The following is a 13,145-nucleotide window of genomic DNA, read 5'->3' on the forward strand; positions in this document are numbered from 1 at the left end:
TACATAGCATATATTATTCCGATATAACGCATCTAGAAATAGTTTGACGTCAGCACAACTTGTCGACGTTCATGACTCGAGCGACATACACTGAAATATAGAATGGTCATGAGAGATAAACGCTGCCTCTGCCCGAATTGACTGTATCATTCTATTGTCTTCTGATGAGATTCTGCTCACCCAAACCAGTTCAATTTATGATACAATTTTGACCAAGACGTCTGCTCCGGTAATGAGATCAAACTACCTCTCGTCCAAGTGTTAGTACTAGAGATACAATGAGCATATCAACCATTTTCGACGTGTACTACTTTGCTCACCCCAATCGTATATCACCACAGCGGAGGCTACCACTGCAAAACCGCAAGTACAGGTTAGATCGAGACGCCGCACCATCATACAAGTGGTTCTCAGCGTACCTACAAAATAGGAGATTGAATGCGTGAATGAAATTGTCGGCCACCGAACGGGGTCATTTGAGACTAGAGTCATATTCGAGGATGAGGATGGGTGAAAGTGAGTGGGATACGTTGTGAATTTATAATGACGATGCTAGGCTAGACCTTATATTTCATCACTCCGAGTCGGCATTAATATCATGCAATGGGAGACGGGTGTTTAACGTTTATTCCTGAGGCTGGAGAGCCTTGATTGATGACTGAATCCGAGTAGATTTGTAGTCATCTAATACAGGTCTGGACGTGTTGTAATCGATCCTCGACAAGTGTCGGCATGGCAGTGGCGGCGATTGGCCTCGTTGGCCTCGACCCGGTCGTAATAGCACAAAATAGAATGCGCTAAAACGAAGCAAACAGATAACTAACCTGTTCCGCCGACTGTCAACACCCTCTGCAATGCGGCCTGTAAGCAAGCCCCTCGATTCTCAAACCCCCTGCTCCTCCAACATCTGTTACATCATGCCCACTGCGTCGCTCTCTGTCTTGGTCGTCGGGTTATTATACATGAGGATGGGATAGAAGTACTGACGCTGTGTCGGGTAGTTGCGACATTCCATGATAGACATTTCTTTTTCTGTCCCACCATCATGCCATGATGATGAAATAAAAGCTATGCATAAACGTTACGGTCAATATCATGCAAACGCTGCACATCGCGTGTAGTTGTTCAGTTGTCTCACCTTCCCACGGTCCATATTACGTCCGGGAACATCACTGTTGACCTCAGTTCTCTGCATGAAGCCAACTCTACTCCCTGTGGAAGTGCGATTTTAGTTCCACTGTAATCCGAGGGTGTTTAGGCGTATAACTGTATGCCGTACGGACGTAAGACCTACCAACTTGCCTTTCAATAGCTAACTGGTCGCGCATTTCTCGGCAGCCGTGAGCTTTCTGGCACAAGTCATGGCCCCAATTTTCTTCGATGGGCTCTTTGGCCTTGATGACCAACCGAGCCGCGTGCGTTGTTGACGAGCATCACCTTTTCAAGGGAAAGTGCTGTGAAACTCATGGCTACCAAGGTTGCAAATTGGTCCGTTGTTTTCTTCAGTGGATATATGTAGTACTAACTAGTGTTACTTTTTGATCGAAATTGCTCATTCATAGTGCATATAGTCGCATGATCAGGTCGAACTGCTGGGTAGCTGCCAAATGCCAGAGCATACTATCTATCACTTGTGTTTGTCCCTTCTGTGAGCGGACTCCAACAAATGTTTATTTGATTCATTCAGTCTTGCTACATCGGAGACAGGGCGTGCAACAGTCGAATTCAAATACTGGATCTGACCTTCGGGTGTGCTGAGAATGTGATGATAAGGATCCATGCGTAGTGCTGCTGGCTGCTGACGAAATGCTGAGTTGAGGAGCGCTTCCACTCGGCCCCTGCGGCGGCAATCGCGATGATGGTTCACCACCTGTGAAAGACGTGTGAACTATAGCCATAGTAAGGAGCTTCACCTCGCCGAGAACCCGAAGTTTGACGAGTAGTCAGGTACAGCAGGTCTGCATCAGTCGCAGGTTCGTGTCATAGATACATCCAACAAACAGGACAGCTCTAGCGGATCTGTGATGCATCATTAGGTGCAACTGCACAGTGAGTAGAACTTTGCCACGTATTTCTCGACTCATCTCGATTCTCTCTACCTACGTCCTGAAGCTTGTTTTTTTCCCTAGTTCTTGTGCACTGGCAGTATTAATCCTTCTGCTGGCTTAATCCCATAGCCTGCGCTCTTGCGAGGCTTGGTGTGCGCCATAGACTAATCCACGCCCTCCTTAACAGTGTTACTATTGTCTGTATCTTTCAAGTTACACGTCTTATCTACAGACATCTCCCAGTTGAAAGAAAATTCAAGGCCAACTCCAGTATGTAATTGGACCGATACTTTCTTGATGCACGTCGGTCAACTCGATCAATCACTAGTAACTTGCGCGTCCCATACTGCATCGATGTGAAAGCAGAAATACGACTCACCACGCAGAGTTGAAGTCCCTGCAACTGCCATGCAGGTGAGTCGTGTATCAAATCCAAGAAAACTACTGGTACTCACGCAAAACCCGTAATAGCAAGTGCCGCATTGTGAGTCAACCGAGCAATACCAGGGGCATTCATGGTGGCGCGCATCAATGGGCGTGGCAGAAATTGATGATGCCAAAGCAGCAACGACGGCGAGGACAATCACAGAAGAGAAACGCATTGTGTGTGAGGGTGTAATTTGGAATCAGATAAATCTGAAGGGTTAGTAGAAACACACCCTGCTTTTATATACTGAATGACGTTCAGTAGGTTTTAAGAAGAACATATCTGCTGGAATCTCCTTATTAACCTCGTGTCAATCGAATGTTCAAGCTTTGAAGGTCTGCTGAAATTTCTGCGTGGTTGTGACGCATTCGACCCCATAATATCTGCAATGCCAGCAGATTGCGAAAGGTTTTTTGGCAGTTTGAGGACATGTGATCCCAGAACACTCGTCGCTCCGTCATCCGAAGTCACAACGTCCAAACTTTCCTATCTGCACCAGCATAGTCATCGTCACATACGTCATAGCAAACTGAATCACGTTCAAGCTCGTTGTGTCTCACGTTCTGTTCTCGCTGGGTGCAACCACCATGCATGCAACGCCAAGGAGGAAGTGCACGGATTTGTCTTCATCGTCAATGATAGGACTAGCTTGTTGGGGTTTTTGAGTTCAAATGATTTGATGGCTTCGATAGGATAAATTCATTGTCTCACGGACTCAAAAGCGGGCGGAGAGCCGCAGATAACCTTGCAAGGCTTGGGCCTCGTAGCGGCTCTTGAGCTTCATCAAGATTGCGATTGCGTGGTATCATGACGTAGGCTAGGGCTTAGTACTGGTATAACCGCGGACAAGTCAATCGAGCAAAGACGTATCATACTAATGTCAGACTGGTCACAAGTCTATACCATCTTTCATTCATAAGTAGTATCTTTGATGTCTGCAGGTATCAGGAAGGCACAGGCGGAAGGCCCGTTGCCAATGCGATAGGGAGAATAACGAGCTTCTCCTTGTCCCACTGTATCATAACAGTCTCCGAATCAGCGCCCATACATCAATCACATCATAACAGTCAAGACGCACCACATCAGTCTTATAATAAAGATCCTCCTCCACAAGCTGACGCACGGCATCGATACTTTCGCCCTCGTAAATCATGCACGAGCCGCGAAACTTTCTGTCTGCCGCAGCTGCATCGACGGATTCGGGCGTCATGAACGCTCCGCCAACCTCTGTTGAATTTCAAAGTGCTTTAGCGTTAGGTACATGACTTGCTGAACTGAGTTACGTAGGACGCCTTGACTGATTTGTTTCTTGATGTTCTCGAGGTGGGCAGGTCTTACTGCTAGTCTTCGTCCGAGAGCACCCTCGTCAGTGTAGTCGGGTGCCCAGACGACGAATTTCGGTAGGGATGATGTTGAGGACATTTTTCTCTTGTGGATGTAGCTGTAGGCGCTTCGCTGGGGGATGATCTTGAGAGCTCGTGTCATTTCTCGGTCGATGCCAGTTGTGATAAGTCGATTCGTGGAAGAGCGGGCCCATTCGGACCGTCACCGATTGACGTTTCATATGGCTGCACGTGTTGTCCTTCCAGCCTGATTTAACTCCATCCCTGACTTCTATGTGCTTCTTTAATTGGTCCAGGGAGGGATAACTAGACTAATTTCGGATCGACTGGATGTATCAGAGTTTTTCGGTTCTCTTGCAACCAGTTTCGGATTCTTTTCTTGACTATCAAGTGATCAACGAGGACAGCCGTGGTATAACTCGTAGGTGCATCGTACCGAAATAACTTACTCCAACAGACTCAACAAGAAATCAATTACCTCAGACCTATTATTTTCTCTTCGGACCATGTTCGGAATATAACTTTTTTGAGTACCTGACTCCACGAAAATTCTCCTGCTCCCTGCATAGCACCCAACAAGAATTCTTGTGCTACACGCAACTACCAGTTGACACGTGTACATGCTCCAGGAAAACAATCGAAATCATGCCGGTTCCTGCGTCAGAGTCGTCTACAAGCTTAGCGTGGAGTTCTCGAACGTCAAGGATTAGGCGTGGACCAAGTACAAACATCACCATAGCGATGATGACAGAAATGCCGGAATATATGATGACTCCCATGGAATCTGAGTCCTATAAAAATGATGAATCGCAGTCGCATGCAGCGAACGATCGGCATACCGCAATTGTTGGAGCAAAACTACCGAAGTTCATGCAGGATGCAGCAAAAAAACTAGTTCATGCAGAACTTAAGCAGCAAAGACTATCAAGTCAAATTATGAGTTTACCTTCCAAAGTAAAACACGTGAGATTTGATCAACTCTCTGAGACAGTCCCCAAAGGTTGAGGATCCGAATTGTCGCAAGTCACGGACTTGTTTTACAGCAATCCACACGGCAAGACCCAGTGCGAGGACCTCCCATACAGTGTTGAGTATATAGATCACCAATACTAGATTTGGGTCACCCGTGGAGCTGTGAGTGCACTGATAGGTACCGGAGAGAATAAGCTCCTCTAATATTCGTCGGGTCAGCCTGATTATTTGATACATAACTAGAACTTACCTCCTGAAGTATCGCTGAAACTTACTGCAGCGACCACTGCAGAAGTGATGTTGGCAGTCAGGAAGATTGCGATGAGGAAGATAAGCATATTTCTCGATCCTTGATACATGGCATATAACCGAACAATCATGATGACTAGCATGATACGTCAGTCAATATTACTGATGTATTGCAGTTGAGTCACTCACCACCCAAAATAGCAGTCACGATCACATTTGCTGAATTTAGTGTGAAGCTGGTAATATTGCCTGAAATGCCCGTTCAGTGCTTCGTAGAACCCAGATACTCAAAAGGAACTTACACCTGTTACAGTCATTATATTGAACCGACAATCCGGCAGGGAATGTCACTCACTCCTTGCACGTAGGCAGGTAATTAAGAGGGGTATTAACAGATATCAGCGCAGAATACTCACTATATCTGTCTGCGATACTGTTGGAAGGTTCCCTGTATTTCGTCGGTCAGACGAGCCAACTGTACTGTATGCAAAGAGACATACACAATATGTTGTTGCTGATGGTGAGTGATGGGTTATTAGCAATGCCATAACGTTAACTTCAAACATATATAGCATATATTATTCCGATATAACGCATCTAGAATAGTTTGACATCAGCACAACTTGTCGACGTTCATGACTCAAGCGACATACACTGAAATATAGAATGGTCATGAGAGATAAACGCTGCCTCTGCTCCAGATTAATCGCATCATCCTGTTGTCTTCTGGTATGAGACTCTGCTCACCCAGACCAGTTCAACCTATAATACGATTCTGAGTAAGATGCTTGCTCCGGTGATGCAATCGACCTACCTCTCGTCCAAGTGTCAGTACTGGAGATGAAGATATTATGAGCATATCAGTAATTTTTCAGTGTGTACTGCTTTGCTCGCCCCAATCGTATATCACCATGACGGAGGCTACCACTGCGACACCGAAGCCCAGGTTAGATCGAGACACCACCGTCATCATACAACTAGGTCTCCACGTACCTACAAAATATGAACTTAAATAGAAGAAATTAATCGTCGGCAACCAGCTAGGATCATCCGAGACTAGGGTCATATTGGGGGATAAGTGAAAGTGAGTGGGATACTTTGTGGACGTCTAACGACGACGTTCAGGCTAGATCTTATACTCCATTGCTCGGCGTCAATATGACATGGTGCTTATTCTGCTTCAGGCTCAAGACCCTTCATCGATGACTAAATCTCGGTGTGTTTGTAGCGGCTGGGCAAGTCTGGGTCGTGATAACACAAAATAGAATGCGATAAAACGAAGTAAACAGATAACTCACCTATCCCACAGATTGTCAACATCCTTTGTAATGCGGCCTGTAAGCAAGTCCCTCGATTCTCAAACCCCTGCTCGTCCAGCACATGCCCGTTTCATCACTCTCAGCCTCGGTCTGGTGACCGTGAGGATGAGGTAAAAGCTATGCACAGACGTTTGTTGAATGTCAAAAGACGCACTAACACTATGTATCGTGTGGTTGTAACATCACATAATAGGCAACTGTTGTTTAGTTTCACCTTCCCGTGGTGACCGGTCCATATGATACGCTAGACCATTATGAGCGTATGAAACATTGAAAGCGATAAGGCAAAGAACCGGACTGACAAGGTGTGCGACTGCAGTTCCAAACTTCAACTGGATTCATTCACAGGGGGTGCAACACCGTGACCTCTCTGAGAGTTTAAGTGGCGATAGTATGGTGAACCTTGCTGTGAGTGTAACTCATTCGTGTCGAGTTTCGGCCTACATGCACAAACGGCGATGTTACAGCTGATTGAAATATTATAGCTTGTTCATGAGGCAAATGAACTCATTTGATGCGACGAACGCCATAGCTATGAGTAAACAGGAATATTGAATGTCAGAGACTCCGAGGAGGTGTGGTTGTTTGAATACGGAAATAAACACGTGATCACATAAGTTTCACAATTTATAACGTTTCTTCGATATATCGACACATCTCTACCTCTTTCTTTCGATTTTCACTGAGACTCAGGCCCAAGGAGTCACTACCTAGGATTCGTTGTAAAATTTGGTTTGATTCTCGAAGCAATACTTGAAACCCTCACTTTGCACCAAGGAAACTCCTGCTATGCAGGTGAGTCAATCAAATCCACGAAAACCACTGACACTCACGCAAATCTTCAAAGCACAGCCCTGGCATGCTCCGTCGTCCCAACACCAAGCGGAGCATTTGTCGGTGCTACTGTCAACAATGGGTGTAGCAGAGATTGATAACGCCGAAGCAGCAGCGACGGCGAGGATGATTTTAAAGGTGAAACGCATTGTGTATGAGGATGTGATATGGGATCAAATAATTCTGAAGAGTTGGTAGGAATGCACCTTTCTTTTATATGCTGAATAACGTTCCTTATGGCTTTAAGAACCTATCCACCGTTGATCCACCGAAATCCCTCTACTGGGCTCGCGTCAGCGAATGTACAAACTTTGAAGGTCTCCTGACAATTCTTCTTGCGTGGTTGTGCCGCATTCGACCACATGACATCTGCAATGCCAGCAGATTACCCCAGATGTACGCACGTGAAAATCTCGGATCCATCCTATGTCATCCTACGAGCGATCCCCTTCAGGTGACAGTGCTACGGTATGTATACTTCACATTTCGCGCGATCAAAGGTATTCTCACTGCAGGTCAACGATTTTATGAAGGAAGAAGTATGTAACAGAAAAAGCGCTGGTCTGGTCTGAAGCCCCGAATACTGATAGTGTACGGAGGACACATGCCAGACCTCCCGTTTACTGACAGAGCTGGATCAAATTTATGACTCATACATATGCGCGACAGAGATGGAAGGTGTTACATGACGCAGCAAGAGAACCCGCGACAATGCAGCATGACGTGGTGGGCGAAGCGAATGTGAGTCAACGTGCGATGTCAGGGTACGGATATGTTCCGTGAGGGGTGGATGTAATTGAAGTTGTACAGACAATCCCTATGGCATCCTCCCATAGGAGCGTAGGTTTTGTCCATCATAGGGGCCCACCGGACAATAATAATAAAAATCCTCCCATAGGAGCGCACGCAAAGATGCGGCAAATACATGCCAAGACCTGATAAGTCCTTTAGGGTGCCTGACGTTGATTGTGAGGAACAGAACTATTTGGAGTTGCAAACGGCAGAACTGGCAAAACTCTAGGCTCTGTAGATTTGAAAAAACGGGAACTCTAATTCTACTTACGTAAACTCTGGGGGCGGCTTCGAGCGGAGTTTAAACAGCCCGTTCGTGTGGGCGGCGGTCTTATCATATCGATAAATTTTTGAATTATGTCTGCTCAAGTCTCGCCACGAAGAAATCTACAAATGCACTGCAATGCTACATAAAACAATCTAAATCGTGAATGTCATCATACGTGGGAGCACCGGGGTGGGTGAGAGGTATCGGGGCACAAGACAGTCGAGACATCAGTGGATATGCAAGAGTACTAGTGTACAAGGGTGACGGTAGGCACAAGGTGTGTGTGAAGACTCATGCAAGACAGTAAGAGAACACGCGAGAGAGGGTTGCTCGATGATTCCATTAGTTGTGAGAAAAAAAACACTTAATGCAAGTGAGAGGACAGGAGGTGCAGGAGAACAGCGGGATGTAACAATAGACACGAAAAACTAGCCGAGGGTGTTGGAGAGCAGGGCGCAACAGAAGTACTGTCTATCAAAATATTAGTGTCAAGTGTTTATGGGCATTCCGAAGGACATGCTAGAGGTAGGTCATTGCGAGAATTGGTTGTGAGTTGAGTCGTACTAAGTCTAGATTGCATTGCTAATTGCGCGGGGTAGTTCATTATGTGTCGTTCAAGTTATTACAAAATAGTAGAATAAAAAAGAAATGTATGGTAGCGGCGAGTATAGAAGCAGGTGGCGGATGGGAGGGCGAGAGCTCGTGGAGCGGCAGGCGGAAGTTGCGATGGTGATGAATAGTACTGGAGTAGCCAGCTTCGGTTTATACTGTCGTGCGCCAGTTAGGTGGGCAGTGAGTGGGCTCACTTAATTTTTCAGTTTGGTTCCCCTCGGTTTGGCGATGCTTGGTGGTGCTCGGACTCCAAGTGAACGCGGACTGAATGAATCGAGCAGCCCTGGATTATTACTTGGTCAGGTGCTGTGAGAGATGATTGTTTAATTAAATTGCTCAGTGAACAAGCGAGGAGCGAGGTCACCGAGGATGATCGGTGTCAAATGTTTCCAACCCTGTACATACCAGTAAGTGCCTAGACTGTCACTGACGGTCATCATTCTTCACCTTCATGCTCTCCCTTTCAATTCGATCATCGTCATTGCAGAATTGGAAACACAGACCGCCAGCCATACAGCTAGATTTCTGCACCACCAATTCTGTCAATTCGACATGACTATGACCACCAAAGAAACCAGATAAGTCGATATTGCCTGGAAGATCAACGAGTGCTTCAGGATACATAAATGTGGAGGACGCTATATGCATACTCTCCGCTTGAGAATAACAAGATAAGCGATTCCAGCGCCTTCGCCTATTTTTGTTTCAGACCTGAAGGATAGATGTAAACGATGAGGACTGGTTACGGGCGCTGCATCTTGGTGAACGCAATCTCTGTCAACTGATGCGTATACAACGCTCGATTATGGATCGCCCGACGAACCCAAGTAAGATGTCTTTTGATGAGAGTTCTGCGTTGCAGATACGGGGGTTATTGTTTTGAACTATCCGCTGGCTGGATCTTATACGCCGAGGTCTGTGAGGAGATTCGCAAGTTGGGGGTCCGTGGGATAGATATGCGAGCAGTGCCAACGAATAGGAAGAAAGAGAAGCGGTGTTAAAGAGTCGCATCTCGCATGCGGAGCACAGTCGGACCGGCATCCCAGCCGAAGATCATCAAAATCATACAAATGCTCATTTGCTGTTGAATCGCATGACAGCACATGTCTCGCGAAAATGGACGCGGACACCTCGAAATGCTTCGTCTGATGCACGTGTTGAGTGATATATCAACTCCATGGATAAATGCATGAGCTTCCCATGCCACGGCACGCGTACATCGCACTCGAGTTGGAAACCGGATATCGGTAGGTGCTGCGATTCAGAAGACAAGAAGGTTGACTTCCGAAGTTGTTATCTGTTGATGGTATGTTGCTTTAGGACCAGCAGGGATTTCGGATCTATGTTTTCCTTGACGATGGTATTGTCCAACCCATTGCCCAGGCTTCTCAGCGGCAGGGCCGATTGGCGAAAAACACGCGTTGAATGTTCCGTAACCTAGCTCCGGTGAGTTTGACTGATACTGCTGGGGAAATGTATTCACCAACGCGCCAGGTGAGTCCAAGGATGAGATCAAACTTGACCGCTGAGTTGTCTGTGCTGCGTTGATTCTTGAACGCTTGATGTTTGTTGAGGCCGACATCGAAAGACAATGAAAACGCATACAGGCGCTTGTCATGTCGATGTTTGATCGGGTTATCGACATGCATCGGGCCGTGGTCGCCAGTGGCCGCGTGAATGAAGGGGCCATGTCGATGAGTTGATACTCTTTGAGTTCAAGGAAATCACAGAGTCTCAACCGGACGTGACAGTCTGACATGGTTGATATAAAATTGGTTATGTAATGTCAAAGCAGTGATACAATGGACACTTTAAAAGTAGTAATAAGTTGTAGAGTCACTGCCATGTATTAACCCTTGGCACACTTCCTCATAACCTCGTCCTAGTCTGTGCATGTATGTGAATCTTTCATCAAGACAGAACTAGACTAACCATCGCTCCATCTAGTCCCATGAGCGAACCACCAAACACACCCCGAGCAGGTCCCAGTAACACAAGTGGCGACAAATCAAACACACCACTCCCGATACCACCCCTCGCACGTTCCCAATCACACCATTCTACCGCCTCAAAAGCTTCGAAGCCTATCTCTCGCACTAGTTCGCAACCTCCGACAAACCGTGAAGTTCTACAGCTCCTCGCAGATGCAGAATCTGCCGTGCGCGATCTCCGCGCAGACGTCTCTCTCTTGAATTCACAACTCTCATTCGAACAGGACCGTGCTGATAATGCAGAGTTTAAAGCAAAGGAAGCATGCCTACGGTTCAAAGAGGCCAACGATGCGCGCGTAGTCTCTCAAAGCGAGATTGTACGACTGACAGAAGAGCTAAGACTATACAAAGACGCTCTCGAACAAGCCCAGAAGGAGATTTTCCGTGCGCAGGGCGTGATGAAGGACGTCGAAGACAGGAGGAGGGATGCAGAGGAGAGCGCTGCGAAATCAAGGACTAGGTTGCGCAAATTGATGGAGGAGAAGATGATTGAAGTCGCTCGTGAGGAGGGCCGTAAACAGGGTCTCCAGGAAGGACTGGAGATGGGGAAGGATATGGGGTACGTGCATGGGCGGACAAAGGGTTATGCACAAGGTCGAGTAACAGCAGATCGTGTCCTAGACCGCTACTTTGCTGCCCCCAGTGACGATGAAGGTAGCGATTCGAGAGGTGGCTCTGTTGAGGCGCAGAATACCCCGCGATTCAGGCCAGAGCCGGTATCGCGCACTTCCAGCGAACAATCACGTCCTCTTACGCCTACACGTCCTCGCACGCCTACACGCCCCCGCGCTCAACCTCAACCTCAACCACAACCACAGCAACAGCAACGTCCACCCCAGACCTCATCTGCGCGCAGTACCATGTTCTCCCCTGCCAACGCGATGGACGATATTCCTTCAGATGGTTGGATCCCAGAAGCTGATTCTTCTCTCATCATCCGCTTGCCACCTCCACATGAGTTTCAGCGCTCGCGTCGTACGCCCTCCCCCATTTGTTCAAGTCCTGACACACCTTTGCGCTCCCTACCCCAAGATCCTGTACTTATGGTACCAGAGCCTCGATCTCCTGGCGCGCCGTTATATTCGGTCCCTGCTTCGGACTCTCGTAACCAACGAACGGTACGTCGGAGAGCTTCGGGTACGGAAAGTATGACCTCTACGAGGACGTCGGAACTAGAGCTGCTTAGTCCTCCGGAGCACCATCAATCTAGCGGGCTGAGTGTCATTCCCGAGGTTACGAGCGTACGTGAGCAGAGTACGCCTAGTAGCCGGAGCATGAGAGCGAGTGTAGAAGAAGAAGCAGACGAGGTGTGTTTTACTCGACAAAACTCATTTGTGGCGTGCGTGCTGATCGAGTTGCAGGGTGGCTTCGTACATGTTTCTATGCCAGCCCCGCGTTCGTCTAGAGAACAGATTCGGCTGCAGAAAGCACCGTCTGCTATATCAGTAGCTAGATCACCAGCACAACAATCAACGCGTCCCATTAGTTCATCATCATCTGGTACCGTCAACATTACGATCCAACCGCCCGTGAGTAGCCTCTCTTCTCAGACTATTGAGCATTGACAAACGCGGCACAACTCTAGTCACGTCCCGCATCCAACATGTCGCAGGTAACACCATCTGGGCAGCGCCCGTACTTCCTTAGTCCCGCAGACGCTGACCGCCCATTACCACCACCACCACCATCGTCGTCGTATTCTCCATCACCAGCACACGTGACACCGTCGATGGTGCCTATACCGCCTACAGGTAGCACGATGTATTCAAACTTACCTCCAGGCCTCCCACCTGGGTTCGTACCCACCGGTCCACCGACCACGCGTTCATACACACCAAGCAGCAGCGTAGCAGCACCTGCCAGCTCCTCCCAGCACGGTCATCACCAATACAGCGGACCCACCAACCACCAATACGCCAGCAACACGATCGTAGTCCCGTGCAGCCCCAAAACGATACACGACGACCCGAACGAACCAGTAGTGATTCCCCCTCCCTCTCAGAAGTTTGGGCCTGAGTCGGATGACGACTCCAGTGATACTAGTAGCGATGCGGGGTTGCAGACGCCGAAGAGGAAGTATAGGGCTGCGGGGAGTGCGGCGAGTTTGTATACTGCTACTGCTCCTGGGAGTGGGACGAGGTATTCTGTGGGGATGGCTTTGAATGGGAGTGCGGGTGGGACGCCGAGGGTGGGGTCGTATGGACGGAGTGGGAGTGGTGGTGGTGGGGGTGGTGGTGGGGAGGGGTATGTGAGGGGTGGAGGGGAGGGATACGCGAGTGAGTGGGGGTGG

General features: G+C 48.0%; 2 protein-coding genes across 2 annotated transcripts; one reads left to right on the plus strand and one right to left on the minus strand.

Annotated features, from left to right (window-relative positions):
• Window positions 1-3,215: 3,215 nt before the first annotated feature.
• Window positions 3,216-4,028, minus strand: F5891DRAFT_1014485 (uncharacterized protein). The gene is made up of 3 exons (XM_041360837.1): window positions 3,759-4,028; window positions 3,554-3,702; window positions 3,216-3,488 (listed from the first exon to the last, which is right to left on the minus strand). The coding sequence occupies exons 1-3, from the start codon at window positions 3,958-3,960 to the stop codon at window positions 3,420-3,422; spliced, it is 420 nt and encodes a 139-aa protein (XP_041229956.1). The 5' UTR covers window positions 3,961-4,028; the 3' UTR covers window positions 3,216-3,419.
• A 6,638-nt stretch (window positions 4,029-10,666) lies between these two features.
• Window positions 10,667-12,898, plus strand: F5891DRAFT_43212 (uncharacterized protein). The gene is made up of 5 exons (XM_041371805.1): window positions 10,667-10,759; window positions 10,812-12,162; window positions 12,217-12,384; window positions 12,441-12,467; window positions 12,568-12,898. Exons 2-5 carry the CDS (start codon window positions 10,816-10,818, stop codon window positions 12,574-12,576), a joined length of 1,551 nt encoding a protein of 516 aa, XP_041229957.1. The 5' UTR covers window positions 10,667-10,759; window positions 10,812-10,815; the 3' UTR covers window positions 12,577-12,898.
• Window positions 12,899-13,145: the final 247 nt, after the last annotated feature.

This window comes from Suillus fuscotomentosus, assembly GCF_016647785.1.
Source record: "Suillus fuscotomentosus strain FC203 chromosome Unknown F5891scaffold_10, whole genome shotgun sequence".
NCBI classification, from domain to species: Eukaryota; Fungi; Basidiomycota; class Agaricomycetes; order Boletales; family Suillaceae; genus Suillus; species Suillus fuscotomentosus.

What these genes read in the sequence shown, in the direction of transcription:
- F5891DRAFT_1014485 (XM_041360837.1), bottom strand. Translation starts at nt 3,960, where the DNA reads ATGACACGAGCTCTCAAGATCATCCCCCAGCGAAGCGCCTACAGCTAC. An exon ending in AATCAGTCAAGGCGTCCTAC is followed by an intron (nt 3,703 to 3,758) that starts GTAACTCAGTTC and finishes GAAATTCAACAG; the next exon opens with AGGTTGGCGGAGCGTTCATG. An exon ending in TTTATTATAAGACTGATGTG is followed by an intron (nt 3,489 to 3,553) that starts GTGCGTCTTGAC and finishes GTTATGATACAG; the next exon opens with TGGGACAAGGAGAAGCTCGT.
- F5891DRAFT_43212 (XM_041371805.1), top strand. Translation starts at nt 10,816, where the DNA reads ATGAGCGAACCACCAAACACACCCCGAGCAGGTCCCAGTAACACAAGT. An exon ending in TAGAAGAAGAAGCAGACGAG is followed by an intron (nt 12,163 to 12,216) that starts GTGTGTTTTACT and finishes ATCGAGTTGCAG; the next exon opens with GGTGGCTTCGTACATGTTTC. An exon ending in ACATTACGATCCAACCGCCC is followed by an intron (nt 12,385 to 12,440) that starts GTGAGTAGCCTC and finishes GCACAACTCTAG; the next exon opens with TCACGTCCCGCATCCAACAT.